Source organism: Prunus avium, chromosome 4 (assembly GCF_965620075.1).
Source record: "Prunus avium chromosome 4, drPruAviu1.hap1.1, whole genome shotgun sequence".
Classification (NCBI taxonomy): Eukaryota; Viridiplantae; Streptophyta; class Magnoliopsida; order Rosales; family Rosaceae; genus Prunus; species Prunus avium.
The window spans coordinates 31183407-31202905 of record NC_142287.1 but is presented as its reverse complement, the minus strand read 5'-3'; the positions used below and the strand labels follow the sequence as shown (position 1 = coordinate 31202905).

General features: G+C 35.7%; 1 protein-coding gene across 1 annotated transcript; it reads right to left on the bottom strand.

Moving 5' to 3' along the window:
• Window positions 1–227: 227 nt before the first annotated feature.
• LOC110761478 (uncharacterized) lies at window positions 228–19161 on the bottom strand. Its single transcript, XM_088252581.1, has 48 exons — window positions 18976–19161; window positions 18833–18887; window positions 18460–18562; window positions 18307–18374; window positions 18087–18161; window positions 16762–16807; window positions 16612–16677; window positions 16434–16508; window positions 16291–16353; window positions 16127–16180; window positions 15796–15954; window positions 15636–15704; window positions 15457–15548; window positions 13695–13773; window positions 13003–13168; window positions 12808–12932; window positions 12425–12687; window positions 12245–12341; window positions 11983–12153; window positions 11796–11900; window positions 10969–11037; window positions 10789–10880; window positions 10040–10121; window positions 9348–9513; window positions 9153–9277; window positions 8770–9032; window positions 8590–8686; window positions 8328–8498; window positions 8141–8245; window positions 7314–7382; window positions 7134–7225; window positions 6385–6466; window positions 5693–5858; window positions 5498–5622; window positions 5115–5377; window positions 4935–5031; window positions 4673–4843; window positions 4486–4590; window positions 3659–3727; window positions 3479–3570; window positions 2730–2811; window positions 2026–2191; window positions 1831–1955; window positions 1448–1710; window positions 1268–1364; window positions 1009–1179; window positions 821–925; window positions 228–430 (listed from the first exon to the last, which is right to left on the bottom strand). The coding sequence occupies exons 1-48, from the start codon at window positions 19121–19123 to the stop codon at window positions 332–334; spliced, it is 5688 nt and encodes a 1895-aa protein (XP_088108707.1). The 5' UTR covers window positions 19124–19161; the 3' UTR covers window positions 228–331.
• Window positions 19162–19499: the final 338 nt, after the last annotated feature.

Sequence of the window (19499 nt, the reverse complement as noted above, 5' to 3'; positions counted from 1 at the left end):
CTCATGAACTCTTTAGAAGTTTGTTGTGGTTTGTCTTATCTTTAGGTTTTTATTATTTCCATTTAGCATGTTGTTCAAATCAATTTTGGTTGTGCTTGATTCTCTTCAAATCAATTAAACATGTTGTTGCGTTTTGTTTTAGTCATCGTTACTTTGTACTTTTGTTTTTTATCAATAAAAAACTAATCGTTTATTCTAAACAAAATATGCAACAAACAGAACCACTGTTTCATTTGAAGAGAACGGAACATTGTTTGTCAGATGGACAAGACAGTTGGGACTTCCAAGTAATTAACAATGTGCACAAACTTAGTACTATGAACGGCCATAATTACTTTGAAAGGTGCATAAATTGGTTGAAACCATGAACGACAATCGCCATAGTAGCCCACGGAGGAGGCAACCAGTTGTTACTCTGTTTGTAAGCCTCCTGAGAATACAAAAGCAAACAGCATCATACATACGTTTGCAGGATTAGATTGAACTTCTAAACATAAAGATGGATTAAAAATATTAGGATGCCGGGTTTTCTTTGTAGAAAAACAAGAATACATAAACTTGCCGTTACCAAGTCAAGAATTAGCTCATTTTCCAATATTGAGTGTTTCGTTCCGGAACTTCATATATACAATGTTTCTCTTTTCACTACTAAACCAAATCCAATCTACATGAATAAGAACTCCATCCCAAATGTCATGCACAATGCACACATCATATTTCAAAGTTTCTACGACTACTTGCCCATTGCATTTCCAAGTACATACATCACTAGTTAGATCTCCATAATTCAAATCCATACAAAAGAAGTTATAAAATATACCTGCGCTAAAATAGCTTCAGTGACACTAAACTCAGTCTCTATTTTGAACTCTTCCCACAAGGACTTACACTGCACTGGAGTAATTAAGGTATCTCTTGTAGAAACCTAGTTCAAAGTTAACCTTTAATAAGAAACCAGTTTGATGATAGAAAACTTATACAAATGAACCAAAACCCATAAAATGGTACCTCTTCCCAAGTGCTTGAGGCAAGAGGGTATGCAGAAGCTCCTATTCTCCTATCTTGTGAAGATGAAACAATAACAGTTCCATCCAACATAGAAGAAAAGAGAACTTTTTCAATATTATCTGGCTTCTCATCCAAGCGGATGGCAGCCATGATTGACAAAAGGTTCAAAGCCTGCGAGAAATATATAATAAAAGACATTAAAATATCACTTTAACACAAAAAGATAGAATATTCTTTCACAAAAGTTCCCAATGATTACTGCAGAGCGAGCATCCTTGGTAATACTTCTGATGTCTTCTTTTTCAGTCCAAACCCGAGGCATTGAATCACTGTCACAATTGAAGACTCTGAAAAACCTGAGAAATGTTAACATAGATGATAAGCAACCAAAATGACAAGGAAAAAAGAAGAGAAAATATATTGACAACAAGTCCTCTACCGATCCTTCATGTGGATCATAATTTTTATAGCCTCTTCTCTTGCAACTTTCTCCACCACATTCCTTGAGTAATCCCTTAAATGTTGCAACATTTTGGCAATTGTTTCTTTGTCCAACTCAAAATCGGAAATTGCAGTTGAAAACTTTGATATTGCAACTTCAGTTTCACGATTAAGTAGTTTTCTTATTGAACCCCAAGTGTCTTTTCCACCAGTTTCAAGTAGAGCCTCTACTGGCCCAGTTAAAGATGCAGACAGTTGTCTCTGCAAAATTAAAGGTTATTTTCGTTAAGAAATTTGAGTAACAACATATTATCAACACGAGTTTAAAAGTATTCTAAGTCATATAATACCCAAGATTTTAATAGATTATTACAAGATTACCTCATAATTGAAATTCAATTCTGACAACTTTGCACTACAAATGGATGATGCATGTGCATCTATATCACGTTGAAGTTTTTCGTGAACTCTAGAAGCATCCCAATTAGCTTGTTGTATGGCAGCATCTGAAAGGAGAAACATGTTAAGTAGTACTAACAACAAAGGTTTTGTTTGGTGGACAAACATGTTAATTACCTGCACATCCTTTGTCAAACTCAAGCATAGAAGACTGAGAACAGGTACGAACAGATAAAGTAAATCCTTCTCCTTTGTTTAACGATTGTTCCAGCCTCACTTTAAAATCTTCAAGTGCTTTAGAATGTACATGTCCCAGCATGGTCGTGTACGCAGGGTAAACAAACTGTAAAATTAAGAGTAAAGGGAGATTTAAACTAAAATAAGCATGACAACTGACATTAGTGGCTGTTATGAATTCTCAAAACCCACCACACTAAATCCAACCCACCTTTTAATAAGTTCTGGTTTAAAGATAATATGAACAATAAACATCAGGCAATGCTACTTTCAAGTATTACATAACAAGGAAACTCCATTTGTCAAATCAAGTTCTCAGAGTGAGCTTTGTCAATCTAAGCGTTTGGTAATAATTAGAAGAAGTTGTGCATCGTTAATGATGTTTTTCTGCACATTTTACAACTTTTTCAAAGGGCTACCTGAGGGAGAAAGTTTAGGCTGCCAATCGTCATTATCATGCCTTTCATTTTGAGATGGGTTCCCGAGACACGAGTGTGTAATGTGGTATTGAAAATAATTTAGAGGCTACTAAAACTTAAAAACCACTACAAATCACGACCTCCTTATTTACAAGGATTGTCTAAGCAACTGAAAACCTAACTAAAATCTCTGTTAGATTAGAAAGACGAAGAGAGTAGCCATACATCCAACGCTTTTGACTCCAACAGCTGTCGTTTTGAGTTCCTTGCAACTTCGTCAAAGTAGATGGTGGCCTCTGTGTCATATCTATGACGCACAAGCAGGATCAAGACATACAAATAAAGTCATAACTAGAAACAATACAGGCCCATAAAACACTAACAATAAAAACTTCAATAATGCATAGAAAGCACACACACAAATAAGCGGACACACACGCATTTAAGAATCTGTTCACAAGGAAACACTACGTACTTGCTCGTTTTAGTGGTTAGGCAAAAAACAATGCACATAGCACGTAGCATGCGAAAGAGTGAATTGTATCCTATTTGAATAAGTGGTCAATCCAACAGACAATGTAAAACTACTATGACTCTATGGTAATAGTAGAAGCATGGGCTCTAATAGCATATGATTCATTTTAGAAACATAAAATGGACATACCCTATGCTTAACTGGTATTTGGTTTTCCAAATCTCCTTTTTTTACAATGAAACAAATGATGAACAAGACTTCATAAATTTTTTTCTTAAAGAACAAGATTAAACAAAACAAAATTGGTGCAAAGTACAATGCTTGCTAAAGGGAAAAAGAAAGGAAACATGGTTTTTCTTCTTCTACTTAGATGTTCCACCAAATCCCCCTCCCTCCATAATTTAATTTATATGAAAATCATGAACTTAGATAGTTACAACCACTCCCTGTTCATTTTTGGAATTTTGAACTCACATATTTAAACCATAGTGTAACTTACTTAGAAAGATAGGTGCTTAAAATGGAGCTGAGCCTTTTACCAAAACCTTGTACGGGGCCAATTTGGACAGCTTCTTCCAATGCCAGCCAATCCTAAATCATGTTCATCCAAGGAATGAACAATAAAACCTTCTCGATCATATTAAGTATAAGCTTCTAAAAAATGGAGATAAATGAGTACCTCATCGAAGATCAACTGACTGAATTTCTGGTTGGCTATCTCTTCACACCGAGCAGTAGCAGCCATAACCTAATTAAATCAGTAACATAATTACTTATGTATATGTTCTATGCGTATGAGAAGCAAAGTTTGAAAACGCTAAGGCCTAAGCCGAGGCGTTTTACCTCCCGTGAGAAACATAGGATGTAAGCCTTTTATGCCTTTCAAGGCGTACTAAAAATATGTGAAAAATATATATTCTAGTGAAAAATACCATGAAAAATATATATATAATATAGTTAAAAAATAATCAATTTTCATTTAGAAGGAAAAACACCAGACAAGACTTAGCTCATTTGTCAATATTAAGGACCTATTTGGGAGTGCATCTAGAAAGGTTAAAAGCGCTTCTGACAGTGTTTGGCAAAAAGTTTAGAAGCGCTTTAAGTGCTTTTCCAGGAAGCACTTGGATTTTTTTTTATTTAAAAAAATCGCTTATGAGCATAGAGAAGCAGTTCCAAATGAGCCGTAAGTGTTTCCATATGTTCCATAACCTCATATATAAACGAAGTTTCTTTTATTTTCACTACTAACCAAATCCAATCTACATCAATAAGAACTCCATCCCAAATGTCATACACAATGCACCCAACCTATTCCCAAGTTTACACTACTAGTTGCCGTTGCATTTGCAAGAAAATACACCAATATTTCATATCTCCAAAATTTATATCCATGCAGGAGTTTTAGGAAAAACAAAATCCATTTATTCTTGAAGGAGCACTGCTTAAATGAAAATGAAAACATACTAAAGTTAAGCGTAAGGTAAGAGAAGTTATAAAACGTACATGTGCTGAAATAGCTTGTGTGACACCATTCTCAGTCTCCGCTATGAACTGTCTCCACAAGGACTGGCACTGCACTGGAGTAATTAAGGTATTCTTTGAAGAAACCTAGTTCAAATTAACCTTTAATAAGGAACCAGTTTGATTAGATAAAAAGTTTACAGATAACGCAAAACACATTAAATGGTACCTCTTCCCAATTGCTTGAGGCGAGAGGGTCTACAGAGGCTCCGATTTCCCTATCTTGTGAAGATGAAACAGTAACAGCTCCATCCATTAGAGAAGAAAAGAGAACTTTTTCAATATGATCTGGCTTCTCATCCAAGCGGATGGCAGCCATGACGGACAAAAGCTTCATAGACTGCAAGAAAGATAAAATAAAATAAACTAAAATAAAACGTTAACACAAACGGACAGATAACTATTCTTCCATAAAAGTTCCCAATGATTACCGCAGAGCGAGCATCCTTGGTAATACTTCTAATGTCTTCTTTACCAGTCCAAACCCGAAGCATTGAATCACTGTCATAATTGAAGACTGTGGAAAACCTGAGACATTTTAACAGAAATGATAAGCAATCAAAATGACAACGAAAAAAGAAGCGAAAATATATTGACAACAAGTCCTTTACCGATCCTTCATGTGGATCATAATTTTCGTAGCCTCTTCCCTTGCTTTTTTCTCCACCACATTCCTTGAGTAATCCCTTAAATGTTGCAACATTTGGGCAATTGTTGCTTTGTCCAACTCAAAATCGGCAACTACAGTTGAAAACTCTGATATAGCAACTTCAGTTTCACGATTAAGAAGTTTTCTTATTAAAGCCCAAGTGTCTTTTCCACCAGTTTCAAGTAGAGTCTTTACTGGTCCAGTTAAAGATGCAGACAGTTGTTGCTGAAAATTTAAAGGTTATATTCGTTGAGAAATTTGAGTAACAGCAAATTATCGACATAACTTTAAAAGTATTCTCAGTCATATAATAACCAAGATTTTAATAGATTATCGTGACATTACCTCATAGTTCACATTCAATTCTGACAACCTTGCACTACAAACGGATGATGCATGTGCATCTATATCACGTCGAAGTTTTTCGCGAACTCTTGAAGCATCCCAACTAGCTTGTATTACGACAGCATCTGAAAGGAGAAACATGTTAAGTAGTACTAATAACAAAGGTTCTGTTTGGTGGACAAGCATGTTAATTACCTGCACATCCTTTGTCAAACTCAAGCATGGAAGAGTGAGTACAGATACGAACATATGTAGCAAATCCTCTTCCTTTGTTTAATGATTGCTCCAGCCTCACTTTAAAATCTTCAAGCGCTTTGGAACGTACATGTCCCAACATGGTCGTGTATGCAGGGTAAACAAACTGGAAAATTAAGAGCAAAGCGAGATTAGAAGTATGATAATTTGCATCAGTACGTGGCGCTGCTATGAATCCTCAAATCAAGCTCACCGAATCCAGCCCACTGTTTAATCAGTTGGGTTTAAAGACAATATGAACTATGAACATCAGGCAATGCTACTTTCGATTATTACATAACAAGCAAGCTCCACTTGTCAATTCAGTTTCTCAGAGTGATCTTTGTCTCTTTAAGGTTTTGGTAACTAATTAGATGGAGTCATGCTTCGGGAATGATGTTTCGGTGCACATTATAGAACTTTTTGATAGGGGGCCTGAGGGAGAAATTTTAGGCTGCCAATTGACTTAATTATCATGCCCTTCATTTTGAGATTAGGGACACGAGTAATGTGGTATTGAAAATAATTTGGAGGCTTCTAAAACTTAAAAACCACTACTAATCACTACTTCCTTATTTCCATGGATTGTCTAAGCAACTGAAAACCTAACTAAAATCTCTGTTAAATTAGAGAGACGAAGAGAGTAGCCATACATCCAACGCTTTTGACTCCAACAACTGTCGTTTTGAGTTCCTTGCATCTTCGTCAAAGTAGATGGTGGCCTCTGTGCCATATCTATGATGCACAAGCAGGATCAAGACGTACAAATAAAGTCATAACTAGAAACAATGCAAGCCCATAAAACACTAACAATAAAAACTTCAATAATGCATAGAAAGCACACACACAAATAAGCGGACACACACGCATTTAAGAATCTGTTCACAAGGAAACACTACGTACTTGCTCGTTTTAGTGGTTAGGCAAAAAACAATGCACATAGCACGTAGCATGCGAAAGAGTGAATTGTATCCTATTTGAATAAGTGGTCAATCCAACAGACAATGTAAAACTACTATGACTCTATGGTAATAGTAGAAGCATGGGCTCTAATAGCATATGATTCATTTTAGAAACATAAAATGGACATACCCTATGCTTAACTGGTATTTGGTTTTCCAAATCTCCTTTTTTTACAATGAAACAAATGATGAACAAGACTTCATAAATTTTTTTCTTAAAGAACAAGATTAAACAAAACAAAATTGGTGCAAAGTACAATGCTTGCTAAAGGGAAAAAGAAAGGAAACATGGTTTTTCTTCTTCTACTTAGATGTTCCACCAAATCCCCCTCCCTCCATAATTTAATTTATATGAAAATCATGAACTTAGATAGTTACAACCACTCCCTGTTCATTTTTGGAATTTTGAACTCACATATTTAAACCATAGTGTAACTTACTTAGAAAGATAGGTGCTTAAAATGGAGCTGAGCCTTTTACCAAAACCTTGTACGGGGCCAATTTGGACAGCTTCTTCCAATGCCAGCCAATCCTAAATCATGTTCATCCAAGGAATGAACAATAAAACCTTCTCGATCATATTAAGTATAAGCTTCTAAAAAATGGAGATAAATGAGTACCTCATCGAAGATCAACTGACTGAATTTCTGGTTGGCTATCTCTTCACACCGAGCAGTAGCAGCCATAACCTAATTAAATCAGTAACATAATTACTTATGTATATGTTCTATGCGTATGAGAAGCAAAGTTTGAAAACGCTAAGGCCTTAGCCGAGGCGTTTTACCTCCCGTGAGAAACATAGGATGTAAGCCTTTTATGCCTTTCAAGGCGTACTAAAAATATGTGAAAAATATATATTCTAGTGAAAAATACCATGAAAAATATATATATAATATAGTTAAAAAATAATCAATTTTCATTTAGAAGGAAAAACACCAGACAAGACTTAGCTCATTTGTCAATATTAAGGACCTATTTGGGAGTGCATCTAGAAAGGTTAAAAGCGCTTCTGACAGTGTTTGGCAAAAAGTTTAGAAGCGCTTTAAGTGCTTTTCCAGGAAGCACTTGGATTTTTTTTTATTTAAAAAAATCGCTTATGAGCATAGAGAAGCAGTTCCAAATGAGCCGTAAGTGTTTCCATATGTTCCATAACCTCATATATAAACGAAGTTTCTTTTATTTTCACTACTAACCAAATCCAATCTACATCAATAAGAACTCCATCCCAAATGTCATACACAATGCACCCAACCTATTCCCAAGTTTACACTACTAGTTGCCGTTGCATTTGCAAGAAAATACACCAATATTTCATATCTCCAAAATTTATATCCATGCAGGAGTTTTAGGAAAAACAAAATCCATTTATTCTTGAAGGAGCACTGCTTAAATGAAAATGAAAACATACTAAAGTTAAGCGTAAGGTAAGAGAAGTTATAAAACGTACATGTGTTGAAATAGCTTGTGTGACACCATTCTCAGTCTCCGCTATGAACTGTCTCCACAAGGACTGGCACTGCACTGGAGTAATTAAGGTATTCTTTGAAGAAACCTAGTTCAAATTAACCTTTAATAAGGAACCAGTTTGATTAGATAAAAAGTTTACAGATAACGCAAAACACATTAAATGGTACCTCTTCCCAATTGCTTGAGGCGAGAGGGTCTACAGAGGCTCCGATTTCCCTATCTTGTGAAGATGAAACAGTAACAGCTCCATCCATTAGAGAAGAAAAGAGAACTTTTTCAATATGATCTGGCTTCTCATCCAAGCGGATGGCAGCCATGACGGACAAAAGCTTCATAGACTGCAAGAAAGATAAAATAAAATAAACTAAAATAAAACGTTAACACAAACGGACAGATAACTATTCTTCCATAAAAGTTCCCAATGATTACCGCAGAGCGAGCATCCTTGGTAATACTTCTAATGTCTTCTTTACCAGTCCAAACCCGAAGCATTGAATCACTGTCATAATTGAAGACTGTGGAAAACCTGAGACATTTTAACAGAAATGATAAGCAATCAAAATGACAACGAAAAAAGAAGCGAAAATATATTGACAACAAGTCCTTTACCGATCCTTCATGTGGATCATAATTTTCGTAGCCTCTTCCCTTGCTTTTTTCTCCACCACATTCCTTGAGTAATCCCTTAAATGTTGCAACATTTGGGCAATTGTTGCTTTGTCCAACTCAAAATCGGCAACTACAGTTGAAAACTCTGATATAGCAACTTCAGTTTCACGATTAAGAAGTTTTCTTATTAAAGCCCAAGTGTCTTTTCCACCAGTTTCAAGTAGAGTCTTTACTGGTCCAGTTAAAGATGCAGACAGTTGTTGCTGAAAATTTAAAGGTTATATTCGTTGAGAAATTTGAGTAACAGCAAATTATCGACATAACTTTAAAAGTATTCTCAGTCATATAATAACCAAGATTTTAATAGATTATCGTGACATTACCTCATAGTTCACATTCAATTCTGACAACCTTGCACTACAAACGGATGATGCATGTGCATCTATATCACGTCGAAGTTTTTCGCGAACTCTTGAAGCATCCCAACTAGCTTGTATTACGACAGCATCTGAAAGGAGAAACATGTTAAGTAGTACTAATAACAAAGGTTCTGTTTGGTGGACAAGCATGTTAATTACCTGCACATCCTTTGTCAAACTCAAGCATGGAAGAGTGAGTACAGATACGAACATATGTAGCAAATCCTCTTCCTTTGTTTAATGATTGCTCCAGCCTCACTTTAAAATCTTCAAGCGCTTTGGAACGTACATGTCCCAACATGGTCGTGTATGCAGGGTAAACAAACTGGAAAATTAAGAGCAAAGCGAGATTAGAAGTATGATAATTTGCATCAGTACGTGGCGCTGCTATGAATCCTCAAATCAAGCTCACCGAATCCAGCCCACTGTTTAATCAGTTGGGTTTAAAGACAATATGAACTATGAACATCAGGCAATGCTACTTTCGATTATTACATAACAAGCAAGCTCCACTTGTCAATTCAGTTTCTCAGAGTGATCTTTGTCTCTTTAAGGTTTTGGTAACTAATTAGATGGAGTCATGCTTCGGGAATGATGTTTCGGTGCACATTATAGAACTTTTTGATAGGGGGCCTGAGGGAGAAATTTTAGGCTGCCAATTGACTTAATTATCATGCCCTTCATTTTGAGATTAGGGACACGAGTAATGTGGTATTGAAAATAATTTGGAGGCTTCTAAAACTTAAAAACCACTACTAATCACTACTTCCTTATTTCCATGGATTGTCTAAGCAACTGAAAACCTAACTAAAATCTCTGTTAAATTAGAGAGACGAAGAGAGTAGCCATACATCCAACGCTTTTGACTCCAACAACTGTCGTTTTGAGTTCCTTGCATCTTCGTCAAAGTAGATGGTGGCCTCTGTGCCATATCTATGATGCACAAGCAGGATCAAGACGTACAAATAAAGTCATAACTAGAAACAATGCAAGCCCATAAAACACTAACAATAAAAACTTCAATAATGCATAGAAAGCACACACACAAATAAGCGGACACACACGCATTTAAGAATCTGTTCACAAGGAAACACTACGTACTTGCTCGTTTTAGTGGTTAGGCAAAAAACAATGCACATAGCACGTAGCATGCGAAAGAGTGAATTGTATCCTATTTGAATAAGTGGTCAATCCAACAGACAATGTAAAACTACTATGACTCTATGGTAATAGTAGAAGCATGGGCTCTAATAGCATATGATTCATTTTAGAAACATAAAATGGACATACCCTATGCTTAACTGGTATTTGGTTTTCCAAATCTCCTTTTTTTACAATGAAACAAATGATGAACAAGACTTCATAAATTTTTTTCTTAAAGAACAAGATTAAACAAAACAAAATTGGTGCAAAGTACAATGCTTGCTAAAGGGAAAAAGAAAGGAAACATGGTTTTTCTTCTTCTACTTAGATGTTCCACCAAATCCCCCTCCCTCCATAATTTAATTTATATGAAAATCATGAACTTAGATAGTTACAACCACTCCCTGTTCATTTTTGGAATTTTGAACTCACATATTTAAACCATAGTGTAACTTACTTAGAAAGATAGGTGCTTAAAATGGAGCTGAGCCTTTTACCAAAACCTTGTACGGGGCCAATTTGGACAGCTTCTTCCAATGCCAGCCAATCCTAAATCATGTTCATCCAAGGAATGAACAATAAAACCTTCTCGATCATATTAAGTATAAGCTTCTAAAAAATGGAGATAAATGAGTACCTCATCGAAGATCAACTGACTGAATTTCTGGTTGGCTATCTCTTCACACCGAGCAGTAGCAGCCATAACCTAATTAAATCAGTAACATAATTACTTATGTATATGTTCTATGCGTATGAGAAGCAAAGTTTGAAAACGCTAAGGCCTTAGCCGAGGCGTTTTACCTCCCGTGAGAAACATAGGATGTAAGCCTTTTATGCCTTTCAAGGCGTACTAAAAATATGTGAAAAATATATATTCTAGTGAAAAATACCATGAAAAATATATATATAATATAGTTAAAAAATAATCAATTTTCATTTAGAAGGAAAAACACCAGACAAGACTTAGCTCATTTGTCAATATTAAGGACCTATTTGGGAGTGCATCTAGAAAGGTTAAAAGCGCTTCTGACAGTGTTTGGCAAAAAGTTTAGAAGCGCTTTAAGTGCTTTTCCAGGAAGCACTTGGATTTTTTTTTATTTAAAAAAATCGCTTATGAGCATAGAGAAGCAGTTCCAAATGAGCCGTAAGTGTTTCCATATGTTCCATAACCTCATATATAAACGAAGTTTCTTTTATTTTCACTACTAACCAAATCCAATCTACATCAATAAGAACTCCATCCCAAATGTCATACACAATGCACCCAACCTATTCCCAAGTTTACACTACTAGTTGCCGTTGCATTTGCAAGAAAATACACCAATATTTCATATCTCCAAAATTTATATCCATGCAGGAGTTTTAGGAAAAACAAAATCCATTTATTCTTGAAGGAGCACTGCTTAAATGAAAATGAAAACATACTAAAGTTAAGCGTAAGGTAAGAGAAGTTATAAAACGTACATGTGCTGAAATAGCTTGTGTGACACCATTCTCAGTCTCCGCTATGAACTGTCTCCACAAGGACTGGCACTGCACTGGAGTAATTAAGGTATTCTTTGAAGAAACCTAGTTCAAATTAACCTTTAATAAGGAACCAGTTTGATTAGATAAAAAGTTTACAGATAACGCAAAACACATTAAATGGTACCTCTTCCCAATTGCTTGAGGCGAGAGGGTCTACAGAGGCTCCGATTTCCCTATCTTGTGAAGATGAAACAGTAACAGCTCCATCCATTAGAGAAGAAAAGAGAACTTTTTCAATATGATCTGGCTTCTCATCCAAGCGGATGGCAGCCATGACGGACAAAAGCTTCATAGACTGCAAGAAAGATAAAATAAAATAAACTAAAATAAAACGTTAACACAAACGGACAGATAACTATTCTTCCATAAAAGTTCCCAATGATTACCGCAGAGCGAGCATCCTTGGTAATACTTCTAATGTCTTCTTTACCAGTCCAAACCCGAAGCATTGAATCACTGTCATAATTGAAGACTGTGGAAAACCTGAGACATTTTAACAGAAATGATAAGCAATCAAAATGACAACGAAAAAAGAAGCGAAAATATATTGACAACAAGTCCTTTACCGATCCTTCATGTGGATCATAATTTTCGTAGCCTCTTCCCTTGCTTTTTTCTCCACCACATTCCTTGAGTAATCCCTTAAATGTTGCAACATTTGGGCAATTGTTGCTTTGTCCAACTCAAAATCGGCAACTACAGTTGAAAACTCTGATATAGCAACTTCAGTTTCACGATTAAGAAGTTTTCTTATTAAAGCCCAAGTGTCTTTTCCACCAGTTTCAAGTAGAGTCTTTACTGGTCCAGTTAAAGATGCAGACAGTTGTTGCTGAAAATTTAAAGGTTATATTCGTTGAGAAATTTGAGTAACAGCAAATTATCGACATAACTTTAAAAGTATTCTCAGTCATATAATAACCAAGATTTTAATAGATTATCGTGACATTACCTCATAGTTCACATTCAATTCTGACAACTTTGCACTACAAACGGATGATGCATGTGCATCTATATCACGTCGAAGTTTTTCGCGAACTCTTGAAGCATCCCAACTAGCTTGTATTACGACAGCATCTGAAAGGAGAAACATGTTAAGTAGTACTAATAACAAAGGTTCTGTTTGGTGGACAAGCATGTTAATTACCTGCACATCCTTTGTCAAACTCAAGCATGGAAGAGTGAGTACAGATACGAACATATGTAGCAAATCCTCTTCCTTTGTTTAATGATTGCTCCAGCCTCACTTTAAAATCTTCAAGCGCTTTGGAACGTACATGTCCCAACATGGTCGTGTATGCAGGGTAAACAAACTGGAAAATTAAGAGCAAAGCGAGATTAGAAGTATGATAATTTGCATCAGTACGTGGCGCTGCTATGAATCCTCAAATCAAGCTCACCGAATCCAGCCCACTGTTTAATCAGTTGGGTTTAAAGACAATATGAACTATAAACATCAGGCAATGCTACTTTCGATTATTACATAACAAGCCAGCTCCACTTGTCAATTCAGTTTCTCAGAGTGATCTTTGTCTCTTTAAGGTTTTGGTAACTAATTAGATGGAGTCATGCTTCGGGAATGATGTTTTGGTGCACATTATAGAACTTTTTGATAGGGGGCCTGAGGGAGAAAGTTTAGGCTGCCAATTGACTTAATTGTCATGCCCTTCATTTTGAGATTAGGGACACGAGTAATGTGGTATTGAAAATAATTTGGAGGCTTCTAAAACTTAAAAACCACTACTAATCACGACCTCCTTATTTCCATGGATTGTCTAAGCAACTGAAAACCTAACTAAAATCTCTGTTAAATTAGAGAGACGAAGAGAGTAGCCATACATCCAACGCTTTTGACTCCAAAAGTTGTCGTTTTGAGTTCCTTGCACCTCCGTCAAAGTAGATGGCCTCTATGTCATATCTATGATGCACAAGCGAGATCAAGACATACAAAATAAGGTCATAACTAGAAAGCACAAAAGCCCATACAACACTAACAATAAAACTTCCAATGCATAGAAAATGCACACTCAAATAATAGCAGACACATACACGTTTAATAATCTGTCACCTCGGAAACGCTACTTGGTACTTGCTAGGTAACATATGAAAAATGCATTCAAACCTACTTGAATAAGTGGTCAATCCAATTGACAATCTAAAACTACTATAACTATAAGGTAATAGTAGATATATGGACTCTAATAGGATCTGATATTGATATTTCAGAAGTATAAAACAGAAATACACTAATTCAACATTTCGACTATTATATACAGTACAATGATTTCATTTTAACTTACTACCCAAAACTACAGACAAAAAGCATGACCAAAAAAAAAAAATCAGATAAAAGGATTATTTGAAAGCAGTTTATGGATAATAAAAGATTTTGTTCCTACTTTGGCATGGAAGAGTGTCGGGCCATAAGTATTAATCCCTAGCCCCCGCGTTTAGTTTGGTTACTGAGAACTTTGAGTGGATAAACTTTAGGAAAAGTTTTATTTTTTGACATAATTATTTCCACCTGGTGGAATACAAAACACGGAGCCCTTACATAGGGAGTATTTTTCCTCACCACTTTAACCCAAGGTGTATGATCACCACCCTTCTCAACACTTGACACGTGCCTATAAGCATAACCATGGTTACATAAATCAAAGTAAAAAGTCAACCATTGTTATACTTATGGACACATGTCAAGTATTAAGAAGGGTGGTCAGCATATACCTTGGGTTAAAGTGGTGAGCAAAAATATTTCCTCTTACATAAGGATATATGTTTGGTTCATAAGAACAAACAAGAAAGAAAAAACCTTTTGGCGACCAACACATTTCGTCGCTAAAAGACCACATTTTGTCGCCAAGCAGCCACTGAAGACTCATGGCCGAAAATTGATTTTCGTCGCAAACACCTTTAAGCAACCAAATCCTTTCGACGCCCTTCAAAAAGATTTTGTCGCCGATCTGTTGGTTGAAGTCTTAACCCATGCCTAAATCTGACGAAATTTTTGGCACGAAATTACAAAAGTTCCTCACTAATAACCCTATTGGGTGACCAAAGTTGTGTTGGTGGCCAAACATTTGGTATCAAAAAGAAGTTTTTTCTTGTAGTAGGCCCAACGATATAAATAGTGTGGAATGACTACTTTAGAGAGAGAGAGAGAGAGAGAGAGAGAGAGAGAGAGAGAGAAAATCAGATATATAATAATCAGATCACCTGAAACTACTACAACTAGAGAGAAAAAAAGAAAGAATTTTAAAGCATATTATTAGTGTACGCACTTCCTCACATCTTATGCCACCAATTTACACAAATACAATTGTTATTGAATAATAAGAACACTACAAATAAATAAATAAAAAAGGAGCAAAGTGACAATACTTCACTGGCATATGGTCTTCCAAATCTCTAACAATGAAACAAATGAAGAGCAATATATTTCATAAGTTAAAAACAAAAGTGGTGTAGAGTGTTTCTTCTCCTACTTAGATGTTCTAACAAATCCCTCTCCTTTCATCATTTAATTATAAGAATATCACAAACACAGACAGTTCACCTTTGGAATTTTAAACTTACATATTTAAACAAGGGTGAAACTTACTTCGAAAGATAGGTGCCTAGAATGGAGCTGAGCCTTTTACCAAAACCTTGTACAGGACCAGTTTGGACAGCTTCTTTCAATGCCAACCAACCCTAATTCATGTTCATCCAAGAAATGACCAATAAAACCTTCCTGATATTATACAAGCATCTCAAAAATGGAGATAAATGAGTACATACCTTATCATATATCAATTGATTGAATATCTGGTTTGCAATCTCTTCACACCGAACAGTGGCAACCATAACCTAATTAAATCATCAACAGTATATGTTCTATGCATATGAGAAGTGAAGACCACAAATTATTTTCTAACGGAAAGAAAAGAAACTAAGAAACCTTGTGAGTGGGAAGATCCAGGTCCTTGTTCTCTTTGATTACTTTCCAAATCTGTTGTGCACTAAAGGAAAATCCTGAGGCAGGGACAAGACCCCTTCTATCACCAGAAAACCCCCCTGGAGAAATAGAATGGGACAACCGCTGCCTCAGTTCAGTAACCTGCAGGATACAGGCCATAACCCGTAAGTATCATAGTAAACTTTTACAATTAATGAATTTACTTAGGAAATATAAGAACTGTGTTTTCCCTGATAGGAAGGATGTCAATCAATTCTTCATATATTATTAATGTATATATACATTACAACCCTTCTGATAGTAGAGAGGTTACCTCCTCCTTAAACTTCTCCTTCTCTTCATAACTAGACAAAACAACTACTTCTTCCTTCACGTCAAAGAATGTTGTTATCAATGACAATAAGAACACAACTCTAATGAAGACATTAAAAAGAACACAAGCTGTCAGAGAGTAGAGAAGGATATAAGAGATCTCACGCTAAAGAAATCACTGAAGCGGGTACTTTTATGGGCTTGGGGCTTCGGAACTCCATTCCATATCTGCAGAATTTACAATATCTGAGAGATACGAAGAAAACAACTAAGGTATAAAAACAACATAGTGCTGAAGACAAAATTACCTCCTCTAGCGCTTTACCGAATAATACATTCAGTATAAATTTCCTCGAACCAGGGTGCCAATGTTGAAACGGGGTCTAAAGTACAAACAGCCACAAACAAGGAAAATTTAATATGGAACAAGAAAATTATACGAGGACAACATAATCCGTTAATAAGCTCAAAAAGTATGCCCCAGACCTTTGAATTATCGTGTATAACAAACAGTAACATCGTTTTACGAGGGATGCCAAAGCGCATCACGACCTATATACATTCGAAACCAGAATTTCAATAACCGACATTCAATGCTGGATAGACAGTAGAGATATAGACATGGTTCTAGAGTACCTGAAAAAATGTTTCAAGAAAAGGTTTTTCTTGCCCGTCAAGAGACCTATATATATAATCCAATCTCCAATTAATATCTTAAATTAATTTCAAAATACATGTATACTGTAATATCATATTGACTTGATTTCCTGATAAAAAGTCATGTTTCAAGTAAAGGTTTGTCTTTTTCCTTTCTCCTTTTCTCTCTCACCACGCTGTTCTCTTTCTTTCTCTTCTTCGAGAGCCAAAAATCCAGAACCAATTGCTCCTCCCTCTTTCTCTTTAGCCTCTGTTTTTTTTTAACAGTGAAAGTTGGTAATTGCTCATGGAAAAGACAATCGGAAAATGAAAAGATTAAAACTGGGTTTTGCTTAGTCAGAAATTATTATTTTTTCCATTATTTTTCGCCTCAACCAAACATAGATCTTTTTTTATTCGGTTTTTTTATTGAACCAGGGGCAAAAACTCCAACACAACCATATAACTTACTATTATTTATGAAAAAAAACAAATCGAGCGCCAACAGTGTTACCAAAAGGGGTGGATTCCCTGTTTTATTATTTATTGGTAGAAGAATCAATTTCTAGAAGATGGAATCTGAGAAAGAAGATGGGATCAATGCTGGATTTTTGTTCTTGTGGTGGATAGCCTAGTTAGTAAAATACGGAACGAGAAAAGTAAGAATAACATACACACGTGTTTTGTTCGGTAAAACTTTCGCAAGATACAACTGTAAAGTTCGTCCACTATATAATATTTTAATATAATTTATTTAAAGCTTTTAATATATATTATTTTTATTCAATAATATGTGAAAAATATGGGTATAATACATGAATTTTGTCTGTATTATTCAAAATTTTGTAAAAACAAGTGTATTAAAGTGAAAAATATGCATATACGTGTATTGTACATTTGCTTTTTTAAAAAAGGTATATTTTACCGAGTCATTAAGACATGTACGAGAAATGGAAGTATTATGAAAATATATCTACGGAAGTGATATGAGTATTAAAAGGGAAGAGAAATGAAAGAGCAGAAGTAGGTGAGAAAAATCATGCATTAATTGTGTGAGAGGGTAAAACAGGAAAAGAATTATTTTTGTTGATTTTATATGTTTTTGAAATTCTATCACCACGTGGCATGCAACAAAGGGAGCTAGTTATAGTCGCATGAAGCATGAGTTTATTTTCATTTTGATAGTATGTGTTTTTCGATTGCATTTAATATGTATTTTATGTTATAAAGCTTATTGAAAATTAGTTAATAGAGCTATGAACAAGCATGCATATGATATGATTGATATGATTGATATGATTTAATGTATATTTTAGCTAGCCCACCTTTTGAACATTTCCTGCCTTGTTAGCTGTGATTCAGGACCATTAATTATGGGTGCATAATTTGAATAGCCTTTGCTGTATTCATGAAAGGCAAAGTCCTAATTAAACACTCAATAAGCAATAATGATATCAAAAGCTTCTTTCCAAGGATTATAGATGTTGAAAACCAATTTCAAACCAACTTTATCTTGCTAAAACAAACTACGCAAAGTAAGCTTACATATTTATCAGCACAATGTCTGAAACTACCAGAGCAAATAGGGTGCTTTGCTTCTTGAATGTATCATCCTGGAAGATAATATAATTGCAGGAAGCACAAAGAGCGATGAAATCTGATTTTAAAAAAATGGGGTTTTAACGAAAAGCTGATTACCTGGCCTCTCTCCCTGCCATCAGTACCCTCCAAATCCATGGCAATTGTGCAAGGCTCAATGCCAACACACTTGGCTATCCATATACCCTTCGTAGTTTGGCTCCTGAAGTAAATAGATACACACATATATAGCACCTATTCTAAAAACAAAAAAATAAAATTGAGTATATGATCAACTGAAAAGCTCAGAAACTGATCCCTGCTCTCGTACGGAGTCACCACTTTGGCCAACACTTTACCCCTTATGGGCCGACCCGGTGTGAGTGGGGATTAGTCTGGGTTGTGGTTAAGGTTTAAAGGTGTCACCCATAGTTGGGGCCCATCCAAGACCACCTCATGGTTCAGACAAAAAAAAATAGGCTCAGAAACTAACCTTCTACTGTTTGCAAATTGAGTAGTGAACAGATGGTTCTGTAAAGCGCTCTTCCCTGTGATTTCATAGGCAATTAATTGCGCCATATTGCTCAAGCTCAATCAATTAAATTGATTAAAGTAAAAAAGCTTCATTTTAATTACCGCTGCTCTGAGGACCCACGATGGCTACAACACCATAGGAGACTCCACACTCAGCAAGCTTCACTTCCTTGACGAACCTCTGGAGCCCATCAGCATTAAACTTACCATCTCCATAGATGAGTTGCGTGGCGCAGCAATCTTCCTCCATAAATACAATACTCTCTCAAAATCTCCAACTCTGAGAGCCCAAATATTGCAGCCTTATAGGCTCCAACTTTCAAGCACCGACTTATACAAACTTGAAGAGCAGGACGACCCAGATTCTATGCTTCCTTTGAAACTCAAGCATTATTCTTCTGAGTAAGTAAAGCTTCTTGCTTTTTGACAAAAAAGAAAGAAAAAAAAACAAGAGAAGTGAAGCTTCTTGCTTGAAGAGCAAATAAACAGAGTAAAAATGTAGACAGAGGAACTGGAGTTAGGATTCGCCACCTCTCTCTCTCTCTCTCTCTCTCTCTCTCTCTCTCTCTCTCTCTCTACTCTACACTGAAAGCTTCGTGTTTACTACCTTATAATTAATATAACTA

What these genes read in the sequence shown, in the direction of transcription:
- LOC110761478 (XM_088252581.1), bottom strand. Translation starts at nt 19,123, where the DNA reads ATGGAGGAAGATTGCTGCGCCACGCAACTCATCTATGGAGATGGTAAG. An exon ending in TGGAGTCAAAAGCGTTGGAT is followed by an intron (nt 9,514 to 10,039) that starts GTATGGCTACTC and finishes TTAATTTTCCAG; the next exon opens with TTTGTTTACCCTGCATACAC. An exon ending in ATGATCCACATGAAGGATCG is followed by an intron (nt 5,032 to 5,114) that starts GTAAAGGACTTG and finishes AAAATGTCTCAG; the next exon opens with GTTTTCCACAGTCTTCAATT.